The sequence below is a fragment of the Podarcis filfolensis genome, assembly GCF_964270895.1.
Source record: "Podarcis filfolensis genome assembly, chromosome: 2".
Taxonomy (NCBI): domain Eukaryota; kingdom Metazoa; phylum Chordata; class Lepidosauria; order Squamata; family Lacertidae; genus Podarcis; species Podarcis filfolensis.
Window position 1 is genome coordinate 19,449,672 of NC_139605.1, and position 21,858 is coordinate 19,471,529.

At 47.5% G+C, this 21,858-nt stretch overlaps 1 protein-coding gene across 3 annotated transcripts in view; it reads left to right on the forward strand.

Annotated features, from left to right (window-relative positions):
• The first annotated feature begins 8,539 nt into the window (after positions 1-8,539).
• Positions 8,540-21,858, forward strand: part of MTMR14 (myotubularin related protein 14) — an 88,186-nt gene continuing 74,867 nt past the window's right edge. For 2 of the 3 annotated variants that reach the window (XM_083601096.1, XM_083601097.1), the window contains exons 1-2: positions 8,540-8,917; positions 10,417-10,565. In XM_083601096.1, coding sequence (XP_083457222.1) covers positions 8,603-8,917; positions 10,417-10,565 — 464 coding nt within the window. In that variant the 5' untranslated portion in view covers positions 8,540-8,602. The remainder of the gene's footprint in view (positions 8,918-10,416; positions 10,566-21,858) is intronic. The other variant, XM_083601098.1, reaches the window with a different exon arrangement.

The following is a 21,858-nucleotide window of genomic DNA, read 5'->3' on the forward strand; positions in this document are numbered from 1 at the left end:
CCCGAGGTACCACTGTACAGAATATTTTTTTTTTTTAAATTTTTAAAAGTGCAATGGACCAATACCGTTACAGTTCTGGAAAGCAAGGGAAAGCAATTGTAATAAAAAGTTAAAATTTATTTCTGATTTTTGTGTGTGTGAACACCACCCCCCTCCTCCAACCACACATATACACAAAGAAAGACTATGGCGGAAGACTACCAATTTGTACTCAGATAGCTGGCGTGTGTGTGTGTAAGTGTGTGTGTGTCTTATTTTCCAGCAACTCATACAGCGGAGGATGGGGGTGGAGTGGAGGAATCAAATTTTAAAAATCAATTCATTAAGATGGCCCCTTGCCATTTCTACACCCTACACAACTACATAGACTCAGGACAAATTGCAAGAAGCATTTAATCAGCGAGGGAAAGACAGGGGGAATCAAGGAGGGTAACAACCTGGAAGGCACTGTTGTGAGATGGAAGAATGTGTTTGGGGAATGCTTTGGGAAGCATCTGAGGCTGCATCCGACAAAGGATCGTGGGGTGGTGGTGGTGGTTTAAGCCCAAATGAGCTCCTCCAAGCCCCCCTAAGACGCTGCGATGGCCACCTTTTGACCAATTCACTCCACGCATTATTCAGAAACCCGGCGCGTTCTCCTAGCCTGTTGGAAACGAATCAACGCGCCTTGCATTGCTCATTGGCTCTGGCAAGGCCCCAGGAAAGCGAGGAGGCCTTTTACTACTCGCTTGCGGGAAAGTCGCTCTGTAACAGGGAATCCGCATCGCGTGCACGGTTCCCAGGCGGGCGGCGGCGCCTTTCCTCCCATCCTCCTTGCGCAGGGATGCCCAAAAAAGCAGCAGCCCGGGTCCTCCCTAGCATATTAACCAATCCCTGCAGCAGAGAATTCTCGGAGGGTGCTCTGCAGCCAATCCGGCTGCATCATGATGCTTCTGGTACCTGCGGTGCTCGGGGGGGGGGAGAGGAGGGAGCCCACCTCGGCTGTGCCAAAAGCTGGTGGTGGAAGCTGCAGTCAGGCAGGGAGAAGGCAAAGCGGAGCAATGGTGGGAAGAGGAGCGGCTGCCCTGCTTCCCGGGCTCCCTTTCACTCCGTTTGGCTCAGATCGCGCATTTTTCCAGAGACTCCTGCAGCCAAGCTGGTGCCAAAGGTATTGCTTTGCTGTCCTTTGGGCACAGGACTGCCATACACAGGGCCTTGCAGAGCCAGGCAGAGGCCCGGGCCAGGTAGATAATGTGGCCCCCCCCTTTTTAAACCCATGGGATAACTGAAGTCTTATAAATAAGTAAGTATATAAATAAATTTATTTATTTATTTATACTTATATAAATTTATATTTATATACTTTATATTTATAAATTTATAAATAAATTGCAACCCCAGAGTCGGTCACGACTGGACCTAATGGTCAGGGGTCCCTTTACCTTTATATAAAAGGGACGTGGGTGGCGCTGTGGGTTAAACCACAGAGCCTAGGACTTGCCGATCAGAAGGTCGGCGGTTCGAATCCCTGCGACGGGGTGAGCTCCCGTTGCTCGGTCCCTGCTCCTGCCAACTTAGCAGTTCGAAAGCATGTCAAAGTGCAAGTAGATAAATAGGCACCGCTCCGGCGGGAAGGTAAACGACGTTTCTGTGCGCTGCTCTGGTTCGCCAGAAGCAGCTTAGTCATGCTGGCCACATGGCCGGAAGGTGTACGCCGGCTTCCTCGGCCAATAAAGCGAGATGAGCGCCGCAACCCCAGAGTCAGCCATGATTGGACCTAATGGTCAGGGGCCCCTTTATCTTTACCTTTACCTCTAGCTATATCAGGGGTCAGCAAACTTTTTCAGCAGAGGGCCAGTCCAATGTCCCTCAGACCTTGTGGTGGACTGGACTATATTTTGAAAAAAGAAGAAGGACGAATTCCTATGCTCCACAAATAACCCAGAGATGCATTTTAAATAAAAGCACACATTCTACTCATGTAAAAACACCAGGCAGGCCCCACAAATAACCCAGAGCTGCATTTTAAATAAAAGGACATTCTACTCATGTAAAAACACCCTGATTCCTGGACCGTCCCCCGGCCGGATTTAGAAGGCGATTGGGCTGGATCCGGCCCCCAGGCCTTAGTGCGCCTACCCATGAGCTAGATTTATGAATAGCAGGAGTCTCATTGCAGTCAGGTGGCGCCGGGAGCCCTCTCTAAATGCAAACACTTCATTTTCGGCGGGAGACGGAGGTGGTAATAATACCACCCCTGGGCATTTAAGTAGCATATTTCCAGTGTTCAGGGCACCTCCTATTAATTGCATCGATGCCCCTCACGACAGCCTTGCAAAGCAGGCCAGTGTCACCATTCTCCCTGTTGCAGGTGTGGGCTAATGGAATTTGAGCCAATAGTGGCTTCTCCAGGGAGGCTGAGCCCAGGGATTCCCCAACTCGCACTGTATGCGCTGTGTCAGCTTTCCTGCAGCTGCTGCTCCATGGAAATGTATTAGTAGCAAGGGGGACTACGGAGAGAGTTGCATCTGGTAATAATCCAAGCTGTGCTTTCCAAAAGTGGCAAAGGGAGACGGGAAAACAGAGCGAGAAGAAAACAGAGCTCTAGCACCACCTGGCGGTTGCAATCCAAAGCTGGCCATGTCTTTTAAAAAAAAAATACTATTTTTTGTGGCCTTGTTTTCCTTGGGGCTAGTTAACAAACCTACTTACAGTTGGGTTCATTTCCACAACAGGGTCCTGTTATCCAGAATTGCAACCTAATTCTTACATCACCATGTCACATGGTAACCCAACTTCCGTTCCCTCTGCTACCCTGATCAGTCTACCCAGAGCCGGCCCTATCCCTAGACAGAGTGAGGCCATAGCCTCGGCTGGTGGATGCAGGAGAGCAGCAGCAACAGTCTCCTGTTTCTCTCCAGTCCCCTGGTTTGCACCATGTGGCCTGTCCTGCACCTCAGAACTATCTTGCTGCCCTCAGGTGAGATGGAAGACACTGCCCCATTGCCGGTATAGGAATAGGTAAAGGTAAAGGGACGCCTGACCATTAGGTCCAGTCGTGGCCGACTCTGGGGTTGCGGCGCTCATCTCGCTTTATTGGCCGAGGGAGCCGGCGTACAGCTTCCGGGTCATGTGGCCAACATGACTAAGCCGCTTCTGGCGAACCAGAGCAGCGCACGGAAACGCCATTTACCTTCCCGCCGGAGTGGTACCTATTTATTGTTGTGTTCGCAAAGTAAAGGAAGGACTGGACCCTGATTAAAAACAAGACACGAGGCTTTGACCAGCAAGGCTCTCGGAGAAAGTGCGTACACCACACCCCTCACCAGGCCATTTTATTAGCAAAAGAATCTTTTACACAGTGCTCATAAGAACCAATCATATTTCCTCTGAGCATTTCATCAAACCCCACGTGGGGAAAAAGTTACACTACAACACTAATTAGCATGCATATATTTTGGGGTAAATATGTTGAGAACTACAAAGGGGTAGTAAATAACTTGAGAACTACAAAGGGGTGGTAAATAAGTTGAGAACTATAAAGGGGTGGTAAATAAGTTGAGAACTACAAAGGGGTGCATCTGGCAACCCCAGAGGTGAGAAATAAACATGATAAGAAGGATGGCCAGAAAGACCAGATCACTACCACCTTCATGTGAGATCTGTTTCCTGGCTCCAAGATTAACATTTTAAGATTATATATAAGAAAACTACATCAAAGTAACTTGCCTACTATCTTTATGGCACAGGATGCCTGCCTGGCGAAGCAACTGCTGTGTACTGCTGTGTACGTGACGTGAGGAGAGAGAAATGGGCAGTAGAGTCAAAAGGGCATGAAAAGGGCATGAATGTAGAATCTTATGGGATTTAATCAGAAATTATCGTCAATATATCAAACCCAGTCAACACAATGCTTTCATCGTGGACACGATGGCTTGATGTATATTCTATAATTCCTCATGGTAATCCCATCTGACCCCTACATTTATCTACATGCACTTTGACGTGCTTTCGAACTGCTAGGTTGGCAGGAGCAGGGACTGAGCAATGGGAGCTCACCCCATCACGGAGATTCAAACCTCTGACCTTCTGATTGGCAAGTCCTAGGCTCTGTGGTTTAACCCACAGCGCTACCCGCATCCCGGTATAGGAATAATAAGATTCAATTGCCCGCCCGGTTGGCTTCTGTATGTGTCCTGTTGTGAGGCAGCAAAATATATTGGGCTGGCCCTTGTCAGTCAGCCGTTGTTCTGAAGGGCCACTTCAAGAAAGGAGTGATTTGAGATGGGCCTCAACTTTTATCTCCTAAGCCTAACGTTTAAAAAACACGTTGCCACAGATTTCTGCTTTTTATGGTTGGCAATTGGGGAAAGAAGAGGTATGGTCTTTCTGGAGAGCTGGATTTGGCCATGCGATGCTGTTTCTGATTCCTATTGTGCTACCTAAGTCCTTGCTGGGAAGGATTAATGTCTGAAACTCTGGATAGTTCCTTCCAGTCAGTGCTAACAACCCTGAAGTAGATGGACCCATGGTCTGACTCAGTATAAGGCCTCTTCCAACATAAAATTACAGGCCTCCATTTCAGCCTTTCGAGGGCTGTGTGTGGATATAGCCCTATTTGTTTGACATGAATTATTTTTTTCTGAGTGAGAGATCTGAATCTTCTCAGATCACAATTTGAATTATTTCAGCACACTGGGGATGTGTACACGCCATACATTTAAAGCAAAATACTTTCACCGAAGAATCCTGGGGTCTTTACTTTGTTAAAAGTGGTGGGAATTGTAGTTCTGGGAGGGGTAAGCGACAGTTTCCAGCATTCTTTGGGGCTTTTGCTCTAAATGCATGGTGTGTACAGCTATCTGCTCAGTGCTGGCCCTGTCATTGGGTAGCAAACAGTTCATATTGTTTTTTCATTATTAAATTTTATTTATACTTTTCAGATATATACATTTCACTGATTTTACAGTCATATTGACATTTTAAAACTTGACTTCCTTCCCCCTCTTTCTGCGGATCCTTAAATTTATTTTTAATATTTTCTGCATATCCAAATTAACACAACTTACTCATTTATTTATCACACACACACACAAAAAAAACACACTTACGTAGCTGCAGGTTATTACAAGAATCCTGCCAGTGTTTTTATCTGTTTACAATTTATCTGTAAATATTCAATAAACCATTTCCATTCTTTTACAAAAAGTTTGTTATCGTGATTTCTTATTCTTCTGGTAAGTTTCGCCACGTCTTCCTTTGCTGGGACTTCTTTCCATTTGGGGGCAAGTAACGTTCTTGCTCAGACAGCTCATAATTCAATGTATTTTTATTTATTTTTACAGCAGGGAGGTGGGGGAAAAGAGAGATAAGGGTCAGGTTTTCCTGCTTCAGGTGCCACAATAACTTGGCTGGCTTGGGATACGAGGCCCTTTGACTTACTGGGCATGTGTCTGGCATTTGCTTCTCCACCTCAGAAAATATCTTACACCTGCTGAAGGCTATGGAAAGGAGAAATGGGGAAGAGTTCGCAGAGATCTTGTTATTTCCTTGCAGAGACTGAGCTCCACTTCCGTTGTGAGCCCGCTTGCTGGAACTGGAAGCCTGCTGAGGCATGAAAAGGCCTGGCAAAACGGCCTGTCTGGTTTCCACCACCCTGCGGGACGCTCTGCTGAGCCGTGTTACTGGCTAGCACTTCAGCACGTAGCTCAGAGGGGAAACAGCTGACCCTGTCAGGTCTCTGAAAGGGAAGCTGCTCCACAATGCAATGTGACAAAAGCGGGTGGCAGCCGCTAGGATAGCCCCGAGAGCAGTGGTGGTGGTGGCGGCAGCAGCGGCTGCAGCAGCGTAAGTACCAGAGATCAGGAAGTGGGTTGCTGGCCTCCATCACTTGCAAGCACTGCCCTTGCTGATAGCCTTACATGTATAAACCAGCACTGTATTAAAGGATGGGGAGATCTTAGGCAAAGCTATATTCCTTCGCCATTCCCCCAGAAAAAGCAGGGTGGTCAGTTACTGCAGGTCAGCTTCCTAAGGAGAATTCAGGGAACGTAAGAAGAGAGATGGCGCTGGAGGAGACAGATCGTGAAGCTGAGGCTCCAATACTTTGGCCACCTCATGAAAAGAGAAGACTCCCTAGAAAAGACCCTGATGTTGGGAAACAAGGAGGTGAGTGGGGCTGAGACTTCAGTGTGACTAGCCCAAGGTCACCCAGCAGCTGCATGTGGAGGAGCGGAGACGCGAACCCAGTTCCCCAGATTACGAGACTACCGCTCTTAACCACTACACCACACTGGCTCTCAGATAAGGTGCTTGAAGCAGTGTGGTTCCTTAGGCCTGGCTGTAGGGAACTGACTGGATGGGTCCAAGGAAGAGGGAAAGTACCATCTGCCTCGAAGGAGGCCATGGTGCATGCCCTCTTTAACAAGACCTCCCTGGATTGCCCAGTAGTGAAAATCCCCTTTGAGGATGTTTGGAGAAGGTGTGGTGATTCTCCACTTTCAGTTACACTTGGAGGGTAATGTGGGTTGAAAAAGGTCCCCACCTTTGTCTTAATCAGATTCATGATGTGAGTGTTGCATGTGTGTGTCACCCAGTGGGCTTCCTGGCTGAGTGGGGATTTGAATGCTGGTCTCCCAGGCACTCTGACCACAACTTACAATTACACGCGTGGCGCTGTGGGTTAAACCACAGAGCCTAGGACTTGCCGATCAGAAGGCCGGCGGTTCGAATCCCCGCAACGGGGTGAGCTCCCGTTGCTCGGTCCCTGCTCCTGCCAACCTAGCAGTTCAAAAGCACATCAAGTGCAAGTAGATAAATAGGTACCGTTCTGGCGGGAAGGTAAACGGCGTTTCCGTGTGCTGCTTTGGTTCGCCAGCAGCGGCTTAGTCATGCTGGTCACATGACCTGGAAGCTGTACGCCGGCTCCCTCGGCCAATAAAGCGAGATGAGAGCCTCAACCCCAGAGTCAGCCATGACTGGACTTAATGGTCAGGGGTCCCTTTACCTTTACTCCCAGGCACTCTGACCACAACTTACAAATACACAGGTGTTGGGGAGGGGGAATAAATCTTAATCACATAGCTCAATGGCAACGGAAAAACAAGAGTCCATGATATCAAATGCCAAGATTGCCAACTGACCAGCTTCTGTGTCTTTAATTGCACCTCAAACTGCAGAAATCAGCAGCTGAAACTGTTTAGCAACATGGAGAGAGAACCTCTGAATGCCTGCACGTTTAGCTAGTTTTAAAGTTGGATGTACCATGGATTGGGGTGCTGTGATGTGCCAAACTGAACATAGCCTAACCGCTCTTTATGCTTGACAATTCCTGCTGTCCATGGCAGGCGGCAAATAACAGAATTTATTGAGCCCCCTGGTGGTCTGCATTTACAGGATCAGAAACTGAGGAACTGATGCAGGGGTCCAGCCGTTCAGGGTCTGATCAAGAGCTGCAGTTTATCCGCATGGTGATCTGGATTCACATGCAGTATACCTCTAAATAACAGGAGCAGTGCTCGTAGTTCAGCAATAGTTCATCTGCTGTGCACACAGAAAACTGCAGGCTCAACCCCCAACCTTTTCAGGCAGGGCTAGGAGAGACTCCACTGCCAGAGGCTACCGGTATATGTCTCTAAATACCAGTTGCAAGCAGGGGAGAGTGCTGCTGAGCTCGGCTTCTGCTTATGGGTTTCCCATAGGCATCTAGTTGGCTGCTGCTGTGAGAAATAGATGCTGGACTAGATGGGCCACTGCCCAATCCAGCATGCCTCTCTCTCTCTCTCTTCTTGTTGTTGTTTAGTCGTGTCCGACTCTTCGTGACCCCATGGACCAGAGCACGACAGGCACTCCTGTCTTCCACTGCCTCCCGCAGTTTGGTCAGACTCATGCTGGTAGCTTCAAGAACACTGTCCAACCATCTCGTCCTCTGTCGTCTCCTTCTCCTTGTGCCCTCCATCTTTCCCAACATCAGGGTCTTTTCCAGGGAGTCTTCTCTTCTCATGAGGTGGCCAAAGTACTGGAGCCTCAGCTTCACGACCTGTCCTTTCAGGGAGCACTCAGGGCTGATTTCCTTCAGAATGGATAGGTTTGATCTTCTTGCAGTCCGTGGGACTCTCAAGAGTCTCCTCCAGCACCAGAATTCAAAAGCATCAATTCTTCGGCGATCAGCCTTCTTTATGGTCCAGCCCTCAGTTCCATACATCACTCAATATTGTTAGTAGTATCAATAAATAACTCATCCACTTGCACGTGCACGTGAGTGGCCAGAGCTTCCATCCTGCAGCCTCTTTTCACTTTGGGCGCGCGCGCGCCCGCGACAGCACACAAAAAAACCCCTCGCCGCTGCCACCAAAGTTCCACACGCAGCCATTGGCTCGCAGCCGCGCAATTCCCAGAGCCGGAGTCCGGCCCCGCCCACACAGCCCCGCCTGCGGACACGCCCCCTCCCATCTTCTCCTCCTCCTTAAGCCCCGCCCTTCCGCTTCTTCCTTTTCTTCCCCTGGAAGAGACAGAGAGGGAGGGAGGGGGGGTGTTTTCGCGCTCTCTTCGGGCCAATAGGGAAGGGGTATCCCTTCCGGGCGGCCGGTGGTGGTGGTGGTGTTCGCTCTCGTGTCGCGCTGTAATGACGGCATCGCTCTCCTTTCCCGGAAGCGGAAGGCGGTTGGGATGGAGAAGGCGCTGGCGCTGCAGGGGCGGCGAGTCCGGGGCTCGGGCCCGTGAGTGCGGGGCGGGGATGGCAGGAGCCCCGGGCGACCCCACCTCCTCCCTCCAGGGGCCCGGCGCCGGGGAGCGCGCTTTGGCGGAGCTGCTGCTGGAGTTCTCGAGGGCACAGTACCGGGCCCGGGATGGAGGGGGCAGTAGCGGGGGAGGCGGCGGAGGAGGAGGCACCTCTGCAGGTGGAGGCAGCGGCAGCGGCGGGGCCGGCAGCAACGCCAAGGTGAGCCTGAGGGGTGGGCTGGGCCTGCCTCGTTCAGCCCCGCTCTGCACGGCCCTTGCCTTAAACCGTCCCCCCAGGTTGCTACTGATCCCTCTCCTCTGATAAGTGCATGACTGGCACAAAAACAACAACAACAAAAAAACTCCCACTGGTGAACAATTTCTTCCAGCTTGGAGATGCCTTTTCATCATTATTATTACTCACCGACCATCAAAGGCATAAGCAGGACGGCAGCCGGACATTCCTCTGCCGTGCCTGCAACCCAGACGCAGCTGAGAATTGTTGTTTTGTTTTATTATTATTATAAAACCACCCTGGGTTTTATACTCTTGCCTTTCCTCCACCCAGCAGGTTCAAGGCACTCGCTTACAGATAAAAATAAGAACTGCTAAAAGCGTTGGGAAACCACAACAAAAAGAAAGATAAAAAATCGTGAGAAGTGTTTTTGTGTTGCATTTTAATTGCCTTCCAGAGAGGAGGCCGTATTAGCAGCAAAAGAGGGCATATTTATAAAGATGTGTCAAATCCATCACGGCGTAAGCTTCGGTTGCGCTACAGTCCACTCTGTCTGATACGTGAAGTGTTACCTGTAGTTGGGTCAATTTGTAATTTACTGTGAACCAATTTTGGAGCCAAGCTTTGGCTGAAAAGAGTGGATAGGTGAATCAACATCTGTTCTCTGCAGCGTGAAATCCCTGTCCATTAAAAGAGATCCCTACATGATCCCTGTTAATACTGCAAAGCTCCTCCCTTATTTTAGGGCAGTTGTTTTAAAACGAATCCTTATATGGGGATTTTCTGGGTTTCTTGTATGGTGCTTCATTGCAAAATAAGCCATGGGAAAACAGATTAGGAAAGGAAGGTGGGGTGGAGAGAGAAGGTACTGTGTTGCATGAAGTTATAACTTCCCTAACACAAGTAGACAATCCTAGCATCCCTGGTTGCTCCATGTCTATACTCCCAAGTGCACAATCGGATTCTGCATGGCCTTTGTGGGTTGGATGTGCTTCATTGGTGCACCTTGGCCTCGTTTATAGAGTAACCTAATGCTCACGTGGTGAACATTGCGAGTCTTGTGTTTCCTCTGTCCAAAGGTTGCCAGATAGCAGAATTCTAATGATAAGCATTTTAAATGCTGCAAGTCCATGGGATAGATGCCAGCTATACAGAGGATCTCATTATTGGATTTTTGGAGATGCAAAGTTTTCCTTAAGATCAAATGTTTTGCTCCATACTTGCATTTATTTAACCCATATATACAGTGTTTGTACAACGTACCTTTGGTTTGGATCACAGTACAGGCAACTCCCCACTTGTGCGCAATCAGCACATGTGTGGCTGCTGACATGCGTGCTGTTAGTGGGTGGGGCAGGGGCAGAACGGACTGGAAGGGACTTAGACTTGCCTTGCTGATGTGCACGGTGGCCAAGAACGTTACCCCCATGTATAAATAACAATAATTCTGTAATAACTGTTGGTTTGTTCTTTGACTTGACTAGATAGAGCGCATTGAGAAATGCTGTCTTGAGTTGTTCGGCAAGGACTACTGCTTCAGCGTGATCCACAATGGGAATGGTGAAATCTGCAGCCATTACCCCCGCCTGATTGTCTTCTTGGAATATGAGAGCACAGATCAAGAGAGGCACACGTAAGTCGTGACTGCTTTCGGGAGGACTGTGTCTTACCCAAATTAACCTGAGCACGTTTGTGACCTGCAGAGTGTGTCACTGTTTTTTTGGGAGATGTACTACAGTACTAGCAAGTTACTAATCAGTCTTTTCGTTCCATTTACCTGGCTCTAAAATTGGCTGTTCACATAAATGTGCACAAGCCCTGGTGTTTTTTCTTATGAATGAGAGGCTACTGTGGTGTGCGAATTAAGTAGCAACCAGTGAATATAAAAAACCCTGCTGGATTAGACCCATCTAGTACGACTTCCTGTTATCACAGTGGCTAATCAGATGCTTGTGGACAGCAAGGCAGGACCTGATTATAACAACACTCTTCCCTCTAGTGGTTTCCAGAAAATGGTACTGCCTCCGACAGTGGAGGTAGAACATAGCCATCAGAGTTAGTAGCCATTGATAGCCTTATCCTCTGTGAATTTGTCTAATCCTCTTTTAAACTTCCATGCTGGTGCAACAAGATGGCCTAGATTGGTGGTGTTGCCATCACAAGTGACATTGGGGCTGGCTCAGGATTCAGCAGATCCTACAGTGGGCCCTCCTGATGCTGTTTCAGGGGTTTCCGCTGATGGGAATGCCGCTGTAGGTAACTTCCATATACCTGCTGTTCAGACAGTGCATTGAGGTGCCCCTTGCCAGTGGGATTCCTGTACCCCCGCAGCACTGGGCAGAGGGACACATCTGCGCTATTCAAACCCTCTCCAGCACAGTGCATCAGTGGCTTGAATTGTTCTGCCTCTTAGACACATGTTGCATGTCATGGGGTCCATGCAGTGATAGCCGAGTAGAAATTCAAGCATATGACAGATCTGCACAGTTGGATGGAGAAGGGTGGGGTGGACTTCCTCTTTTGTTTTCACTTTTTTCACTGCTGTGCTTTGAAACACTTTAGAGCTGCTTCATAGAGAACTCAATTCCCATGCAGAACTTGAATCTGCATGCAGATTTTCTCGTATGTTGCATGTTCCTTGATAAATTTACCACTATTTTTTTATAATGGCGAGCTCTGTAAGCTTGTTTATAATCCTTTGCTTGCAGTGAGGGTGCACTTCTTGTTGTTTAGTCATTTAATCGTGTCCGACTCTTCATGACCCCATGGCTATATATTAGGTGTGGGGAACCTTTGGCCCTCCAGATATTGTTGGACTACAACTGCCAACAGCCTCAGCAAGCATGGCCAGTCGTGAGGAATGATGGGAGTTGTATATCATGTTGTTGTTGTTGGTGTTTAGTTGTTTAGTCATGTCCCGACTCTTCGTGATCCCATGGACCAAAGCACGCCTGGCACTCCTGTCTTCCACTGCCTCCCGCAGTTTGGTCAGACTCACGTTGGTAGCTTCAAGAGCACTGTCCAACCATCTCGTCCTCTGTCGTCCCCTTCTCCTTGTGCCCTCCATCTTTCCCAACATCAGGGTCTTTTCCAGGGAGTCTTCTCTTCTCATGAGGTGACCAAAGTATTGGAGCCTCTGCTTCAGGATCTGACCTTCCAGTGAGCACTCAGGGCTGATTGCCTTCAGAATGGATAGGTTTGATCTTCTTGCAGCCCATGGGACTCTCAAGAGTCTCCTCCAGCACCATAATTCAAAAGCATCAATTCTTCAGCGATCGGCCTTCTTTATGATCTAGCTCTCACTTCCATACATCACTACTGGGAAAACCATAGCTTTAACTATATGGACCTTTGTTGGCAAGGTGATGTCTCTGCTTTTTTAACTGCGCTTACTCTCTAACAACCCTCAGTGTAGCCTTAACCATGAGGCAGGTTGCTGATATTTCCAAGGTACCTTGATATCAGTAGATGTCACAGACCACCTCTCCCCAGATAAATCCACCTGGACTTTGCAATCATCATCCCAGGCCCTTCTCTTTGCTTGCCTCTTCTATGTGAGGTCCAGAGGGTGGCAACATGGGAACGGGCCTTTTCTGCAGTGGCTCCCCGTCTGTGGAATTCTCTTCCCAGAGAGGTTCACCTGGCGCCTTCATTATACACTTCTGGCGCTAGGCCAAAACGTTCCTCTTTAACCATGCCTTTGACTGATTGACATCGAATGTCCTTTTAAAATGGGTGGGTGGGAGTTATTGTTTTGTTTTGTTATTTGTCTTGTTTAGTTTTTGGTCTGTTATTATGTACTTGGTGGTTTTATTCTGTATTTTAAAGTATCTTTGTTCTGTGAACCTCCCTGAGATCTGTGGATGAAGGGCGGTATACAAATTCAGTAAATAATAACAACAGCAACAACGATGATGAGGTATCCAGGAGATATGCACTTGTTCCTTCATAGGGAGTTCATGTTAGAAATTCCGCTCACCGAGCTGATACGGCTCATCTTGGATCGAGCCCAGCAGAGTGTACATCCAGTGTCCGCAATGAAAGGATGAGGCAGGTATGGCTACATTGCGAAAGCTTTATTCCTAAGCTATGCAGAGAGCATACAAACATACATCTTGTCTCTGTGAGAAGCAGAGAGCAACTCCAACAAAGAACGACAGAACAAAGGAAACAGGAAACAGGTGTACGTCACATCCCGTCTCCCTTTCCCGTGGGAATCCAATAGTAACTTGACTGTGGAATGAAAACATAGTCTTGTGACTACCAGCTGCTGCTCAGTGAAGGAAACATAAACCAACAGTTCATCCCCATCCAGAAGCCCTGCCCTGAAGTGTCAAACGCCATCAATATACGTGGACTTCTCTTTTTCCATCTTTAATGGCTAAGCGAGCTGCAGTTAGCAAAGTTATTACCATTTGCAAATTTGACTCATGCACAGCAGCGCTTAGCTGTTCCGCTTCTTAATGTGCCCACCAGCTGCAGGGTGTGCCCATGTGATGTTTTTCATGCCTGAGTAGCTTTCGTTGCCCTTTTGGTTCCTCTTAAGTTTTTTCACTTCAGCTTTCTTGCAGCTTGGAGAACCAAAACGATGACTTGGATGTAAGCTGTACAGTTTGATAATACTGTCTAGATCAGAAGGTAGAAAGTGGCTTCTGACCCTGAAGATGGAATCTGAGGATTTTGCAAAAGCAGTTGGAAAATTCCAAGTTTCGTTTCATTCCCCTCATATCCGTAGTGAGAACTCAGAAAGATGTGGCGAGTTGCAAAATTCAGTGAGTTGGAAAGGAGGTCTGTCTTGTCCAGGAGTTGACAAAAGTATTGGTTCTTGGACTGAATCAATGCACCATCTTGTCCCTTCAGCTACCAAACCTTTGCCTGCTCTTTCTGAGATTGCACTGAGAGAGGAGAGGTGGAGACTGCAGCAGCGTCAATTGAATGACGCTTCGTTTTTATTTGAACTTCCCATTGGAGATTTAATTCAAGTTTGGATTGGTGTTTCATGAGGTTGCCAAATCATGATGCATCCTGCCTGGTTAACCAAACCACTAAAACACGCTGCTCTGCAAGGATTTGGAGAGGGAATACTACTTTCCTGTATTGCAGCTTTGTTCTTCGCTTCTCCTCCTTCTGTGTTACACACCTCACCTGCTTTGCCCCAACGCCAACTCCAATATCATAAAGGAGCTAACATGATTCACAGCATTGCTTATTGCACTCCATTTGCCCTTGTCTGTTTGACGGCTAAGGGCGCAGAGCTTACTAACGGTGAAGTGGCTTTTCCAGAAAATTATTGTTGGAAGATCTTCCTATGCATTAGATACTTCTCTATATATGCTAAAGTTGTGATTGAGAATCTCTAGCCCACGGGCCCAATTAGTCCTGCCAGACTTCTGAGGCTGGCCTGCCAAGCCATTTTTGGCAGGCCAAGCTCCGTTGGGAATATGGCAAAATGCTGTTGATATGATCTTCAGACATTAGCATTTTCACCCACAGCACTGAGTTCTTGACACGTTTCCAGGGCTTAGATCAGTGCAACCGTGGAGCTCTTTGTTGCCTGATATCTCTCAGGGCCATTCTTGCACTTGGTGGTTGCTTGTTTTCTGTATAGTGCAGTATCTGCCCTCTTTGGTTTTAGTCTTGGAGCCCTTTCCCTCACTTTGCACTCATAAAACATTGAGGCCTTTTACACGAGAGGAGCCTAGTGATGATGGTAGAACACTGGGCACCACAGCTCTCACTTCTTGCCCCTCCGGTCTAATTACCGTATTTTTGCTCTATAAAAAGTAAGGGGAAATGTGTGTGCGTCTTATGGAGTGAATGCAGGCTGCGCAGCTATCCCAGAAGCCAGGAACAGCAAGAGGGATCGCTGCTTTCGCTGCGATCCCTCTTGCTGTTCTGACTTCTGGGATTTAGATTCCCCCCCCCCCCTTATTTTCCTCCTCCAAAAGCTAGGTGCGTCTTGTGGTCTGGTGTGTCTTATAGAGCGAAAAATACGGTACTTTTGTGACTGGGGGCCTACCTATTGCAAAGTGGTTGCTTAAAAAGTTGTGGAAGGACCAAAATCATTCCAAACAGGGCTGACTTCCACGGAATTATCTCTGCACAGATCAAACTGTGCATGCTGTCTCAGTATCCCACAAGCACCCAGGAGGCGTTTCGTAGATCCTGAGTTTATAGCAAATGATACCAAACGTTTCAAGCGAGCCATAGCAGGAAGGCAAATCCCACTCATGGGCGTTCGTGAACTTGGAAGGGAAATCCTTTTCCAGTCTCAAAGACGGAATTGAACAGATGCAGAATGATGCACCCTTCAGGAGGAAATGGGTATACACATGGGAGGGGGCACACAACCCCACACCCCCTTACACTGCGCAGCTCATACTTGGTTACTTTCCTATTGCACCACATAAGTAATGTTTCTGTAGGTTGAGAGCTTGCTCATTCCGACAGGAGGCAGCATGGCTGGTTCCCTACGCAGTACAGAATCCTGCACAAATCCTTCCAGCTAAGGTCAGTCACCGCCCTGGTAATTTCCATCAGCCACTTTTTGTTCTAAAGTTGTGTGTTGCATACTAGGAGGATGAGGTGGGGTTTGAGTGGAGGAAAGACTGACCCTGGACACCTACTGTATTTTTCGCTGTATAAGACGCACCAGACCATAAGACGCACCTAGTTTTTGGAGGAGGAAAACAAGCAAAAAAAATATTCTGAATCCCAGAAGCCAGAACAGCAAGAGGAATCTGTTCTGGCTCCTAGGATAGCTGCGCAGCCTGCATTCCCTCCATAAGACGCACACACATTTCCCCCTACTTTTTAGGAGGGAAAAAGTGAGTCTTATAGAGCAAAAAACCCGGTATTTTATGTTCCTGGTGTGCCGGCTTCAAGTCATCTCATTTGCTACCCACAACCAGGATGAGTAAACTTCCGCTTTTCTTCTGAGTGTTGACAAGCTGACAACCGGCACTGGAAAACATGAGCAAACCTCTGGCTTTACACCTGAGGAACTGCATCCACGCCTTCCTTGAACCCAGTGGCATTCAAGATGTGTGAAAGAAAAAGTCAGTTGCCCACTCCTAAGGTTGTTTTTTAATACTGTATACATTTTTATTAGTTTTTACATATATTTTCCAAACATATGTTTGCCCACTCCTAAGTTGACGACTTCATTGTCCTGTGTTTCTGTGTTAATATATTGAAAGTTGTTTTCAGATTATTTTTATGTTTTGAAAAGTGCCCAGTAAGTGCAGTTAGCAATTGTAATGGTGACATGCTTGCTTACTTCACCAAACCTTTATTAGGCATTATAAATATAAAAAGGTAAAGGGACCCCTGAGCATTAGGTCCAGTTGTGGCCGACTCTGGGGTTGCAGCGCTCATCTCACTTCATTTGCCGAGGGAGCCGGCATACAGCTTCCGGGTCATGTGGCCAGCATGACTAAGCCGCTTCTGGTGAACCAGAGGAGTGCACGGAAATGCCGTTTACCTTCCCGCTGAAGTGGTACCTATTTATCTACTTGCACTTTGACGTGCTTTCGAACTGCTAGGTTGGCAGGAGCAGGGACTGAGCAACGGGAGCTCACCCTGTTGAGGGGATTTGAACCACCAACCTTCTGATCGGCAAGTCCTAGGCTCTGTGGTTTAACCCACAGCGTCCCACGCGCCCCCCATTACAAATATAGGCCATCATAAAACATCCATATATATAATTTTTAAAATATATACAAATAAACAGCCATCTAAAAATATGTAATAATGATGATTTTCATTGGACTTTCTTCCTGTTAATTAGTGCCATTCACCACTCTGAGAGGTACTAATGATAAAAAACTCAGCAATCCTTGCAGTTGCTTCCGGGTTAATGTCAGACAGATAGAATCTGATATTTTCATTGTGCCTTGATGTTAGACTACTCAAAAAAGGGGATAACACGTTTGCGTAGCTGGTTGTACAATGGAGAGTAGAAAGAATATGTTCTACTGTGTCTGGCACATTCAAAAAGCATTTGCAATATCTATTGTTTCTGGGGATGTTTAAATATCTGCCCTTGACAAACGCTGAGGGGAAAAGGTTCAGTCAGGCTAACATAAAGGCCCTGCGTTGGATTGGAATTATTAATTTTGAAATATAAGCAACCCTGTTACCTGTTGTATTTAAACCATAAAACTTGGGGGGAGCAAATTTTATTTATAGCTGACTCACTGTTTTGTTTTTCAATATCCCTTAATCTGATTGGAATATGATGACGATAACGATAATAATTTATTATTTATACCCCGCCCATCTGGCTGGGTTTCCTCAGCCACTCTGGGCTGCTTCCAACAGAATATTAAAATACAGTAGTCTATTACACATTACAAGCTTCCCTAAACAGGGCTGCCTTCAGATGTCTTCTAAAAGTCTGGTAGTTGTTTTTCTCTTTGACATCAGTAGGGCGGGTGCCACTACTGAGAAGGCCCTCTGTCTGGTTCCCTGTAACTTGGCTTCTCGCAGCGAGGGAACCACCAGAAGGCCCTTGGCACTGGACCTCAGTGTCCGGGCAGAACGATGGGGGTGGAGATGCTCCTTCAGGTATACTGGACCGAGGCCGTTTATATTGCTCACTTGAATTATACAAGTGTTCCAAGTCAATACCAATAGATCTGATTTTGCTATGTAAGTGTTGGAACCATCTGGATTTATAAGAGTCCTTAAGTAAGTCAGAAAGCAGACTTGAAGGCTGGCAATGGAAATGGCAACACAACCAGTATTTTATAGTGCTTGCCCTCACCCAGTATTCCATCATATACCTAGTTCTGCACACATAATTTCATACTTGATTGAACTTGGGAGCCCCAGGATACATCTCAAGAAACTTGAGTGTATCTTATCTAAATCTCTATTATATGCTTGTACAGTGGTGCCCCGCAAGACGAATGCCTCGCTAAACGAAAAACCTGCAAGACGAAAGGGTTTTCCGATTTTTAGCGGCTTCGCAAGACGAATTTCCCTATGGGCTTGCTTTGCAAGACGAAAGCCCATAGGGAAATCTCCGGGGACAGCGGGGAAGCGCAGCGCGCCTTCTCCTCTGTTCCCGGACCTGTCCTGAAGGCTTGCAGCGGGAGGTCCGGGAACAGAGGAGAAGGCGTGCAGCGCTTCTCCTCTGTTCCCGGGGCTTGCGGTGGGAGGAGGGTTTTTCCTCCCCACCGCCAACATTCAGAAGAGCATTCTGAATGTTGGCGGTGGGGAGGAAAGCCCTCCTCCCACCGCAAGCCTTCAGGACAGGTCCGGGAACAGAGGGGAAGGCACGCCTGCAGGGCTCCCCAAGCTGCAGATGTCTGCCCCGCGTGAGGGGCGCTCTGCTTAAGAGCGCCCCTCGTGTGGGGCAGCAGGCTGCTATCGGCAGCTTGGAGAGCCCTGCGGGGAAGTCTTGCAGGGCTCCCCAAGCTGCAAATGTCTGCCCCCCGCGAGGGGCGCTCTGAAGCAGAGCGCCCCTTGCGCGGGGCAGCAGGCTGCTATCCGCAGCTTGGGGAGCCCTGCGGGGAACGCCTGCAGGGCTCCCCAAGCTGCAGATGTCTGCCCCGCGCAAGGGGCGCTCTGCTTCAGAGCGCCCCTCGCGCCGGGCAGCAGGCTGCTATCCGCAGCCTAGGCAGCCCTGCGGGAACTCTTCTGAAGGCTGGCGGCGGGAGAAGGGCTTTTCTTCCCACCGCCAGCCTTCAGAAGGCTGTTCTGAAGGCTGGCGGTGGGGAGAAAAGTCCTTCTCCCCCCGTCAGCCTTCAGAAGAGGTCCGGGGACAGACTGCCCCCGGACCTGGTCTGAAGGCGGTCTCCATAGGAACGCATTAATTGATTTTCAATGCATTCCTATGGGAAACCGTGCTTCGCAAGACGAAAAACTCGCAAGAAGAAAAAACTTGCGGAACGAATTAATTTCGTCTTGCGAGGCACCAGTGTATCCATATTGGGATCCCAAAAAGTAGCTGGGACGACACTTTCGCCTGAAAAAAATTGAATAGCAGCTGGTATAAATCGGTTACCTTTCTGAAAATAAAAGCAAACTGCTTCTGACGAGGTACACTTGGCCTGCTTTATAGCACTTCTGCAATGGTTTGACCAACCTGAGTTGCTCTGGAATAAAATTCCAATATATTTGTACATCTTTACTTGCTGGATTTCTTGCCCTCTTATTTTGCATTTCTCTAATTTCCAGAAGTTAGAGAAGACCAGAATGTTTTGTCTTCCCATCATTTATTGAGAGCTTATTGGTTTCACAATAGGAAATCCAGGAGAGTAAAAGACTTTGCAAACCTCTCCTCATCGGTGATAATAAGGCCCCATCATCTGCATGCCGAAACAGTGGGACCGGGTTTTGATTGATGGCGGGGGGAGGGCACGTGAATCTATTTTTTGAATGTGCTCTGATAAAAATGAATTAACAAGAAAAGGGGCGAGAATACACCTTTGTTTCTGACATGCATAAATCTGGCCAGTTATAGTTAACCGCTCCATGTACTGAAGACAGGAGGACCAGCGGAATATGGAATAGGTTGCACATCAAATCAAAACTACAGTGGTACCCCGGGATACAGACACTTCAGGTTACAGGCGCTTCAGGTTACAGACTCCGCTAACCCAGAAATAGTACCTCGGGTTAAGAACTTTGCTTGAGGATTGTTAGAATTCCTGATACATGCTTGCAGTCAAGGTGTTGTTGTCTTTCACATGATGGTATATGTTTTGACTCCACAGAGTGGGAAGTGACGGAGACAGGATGTTTGTGTTACTGTGTTCTGTGATGTGGGACTATTGTCCTTTGTCCCTCCCCCCTTTTGCTGTCTGACGCTGGAGAAAGAGGGAGCCATGTTGCAATGCTCCGTGTGTTTTTAAATGTAAATAAAGTAGATTAGCCAAAATGCTGAGTTGCTGAGGCCTGTCACGCGCATGGTACGCAAACTCTGCAGATCCCTAAGTGTGTCGGTGTCAGTTGGCATCGGTTGCTGTGATGTTCGGACTGAAGGCAGCTTATGAAGCTCCCGAACAATCGACCAGGAGGGAGGGAACATGCCATGTGTCTCTGCCAGGGTCCTACTCGAGTGTAGGATGAGCTCCTGACAAGGATGAGAACAGAAATCGCATGGCGGCAGCAGGAGGCCCCATTAGCTAAAGTGGTACCTCAGGTTAAGAACAGTTTCAGGTTAGGAATGGACCTCCAGAACGAATTAAGTTCTTAACCCGAGGTACCACTGTACAGCTGCCACTTCTAATTTACACTCGATTCCGGGTTTTAAATGCATGGTGTGTGCCCTCTCCTTCTGTGTTTATAGCAACCCTGTGAGGCGGGTAAGGATGAAGGCGTTTGTGTATGACCCGTGGTCACTCAGAGGCAATTTGAACCTGCATCTCCTTGGCCTTAAGCGTCATATCCTAGCCACTGTGCCATACTGGCTGCTGCTCGTCCTTCCATTTTCCTGTGAGCAGCCCTTAAGAGTTTATGTCAAACCCTGCCCAGTTCCTCTTCCGACGCCAGTGAGGGATTACTAGCTCTGTTCAGATACTTTGCGCACGCCAGCAAGCTGTTCGCCAACGAAGGCTTGCAAGGTTCTCTGCAAGCAGAACATTAATGCTCGTTTTGTGGTGGGGGAGGCAGAAGGCTCCTTTAATTTTATTTTTTTTAAAGAAATATTTATTAAGATTTTACAAAAAACAGATATACAAAAACACATAATGAAAGAAAACAAGAAAAAAATAAGAGTAAACACACACAAAAAGAAGAAAAATACAAAAAATTAAAAACAATTCTTTTTCATAATTTAAAACTCATTTGCTTGTTTCTTTGACTTCCTCACACCTCCCCTTCTTGTATTCCCATTTAAATAATCAAATCAGCAAATCCTTACCCTCTTTCATTTATCTTATCTCTATAACTTAACATTTTATAACCCAGTATTTTCATCCGCATTACAGCTGGAAACCACTTAATTTCTATCCAACATCATTCTAACATTCATTAATTTTGCAATATTTCTGTAGATAGTCTTTAAATTTCTTCCAATCTTCTTCCACCGCCTCTTCTCCCTGGTCCCGGATTCTGCCAGTCATTTCTGCCAATCCCATATAGTCCATCATCTTCATCTGCCATTCTTCCAGAAGGCTCCTTTAAAAGCACTCCCTTCTTCCTCATCCAAAATACCTGAGAACTGATTCAGCCCTTCATTCTGTGACCAAATCATACAAGTCCTTTCTTTCCCTCCTTGCTTGGGAAATTCTGCTGCTGCAATCCAGACTCCACTTCATTTGCAGATTACTTAGCTAGCAGAAGAACTGAATCATCCCAGCTGCTAGTGGGCTGGGTGTGGTGTGTGTGTGTGAGTGAGAGAGAGAGAGAAAGAGAGAGGATCTATTGCTGATAAATATCTTGGAGGGACCAAACAGCTCATGTAGAGCCAGATCTGTAGTGCAGATACTCATGAAGGAGTGTCTCCACCCCCATCGTTCAGCCCAGACACTGAGGTCCAGCTCCGAGAGCCCTCGGTTACCTCCCTGAGAGAAGCCCTGTTACAGGGAACCAGGCAGAGGGCCTTCTCGGTAGTGGCACCCGCCCTGTCGAACGCCCTCCCACCAGATGTAAAAGAGAAAAACAACTACCAGACTTTTAGAAGACATCTGAAGGCAGCCCTGTTTAGGGAAGCTTGTAATGTTTAACCGACTATTGTATTTTAATATTCTTTTGAAAGCCGCCCAGAGTGGCTGGGGAAACCCAGCCAGATGGGTGGGGTATAAATAATAAACGATGATGATGATGATGATTATGAAACAGCAGAGCAAATGAACTGCAATTCCGTTGGCAACTATTTTTTTTTAAGAGTTCCTGTTTTAAATGAGGAAGGGCTGGGGGGACAAGGAATAACAACCTTGCACAATGATGCATTCTTGCCCAAATTAGAATTAGCT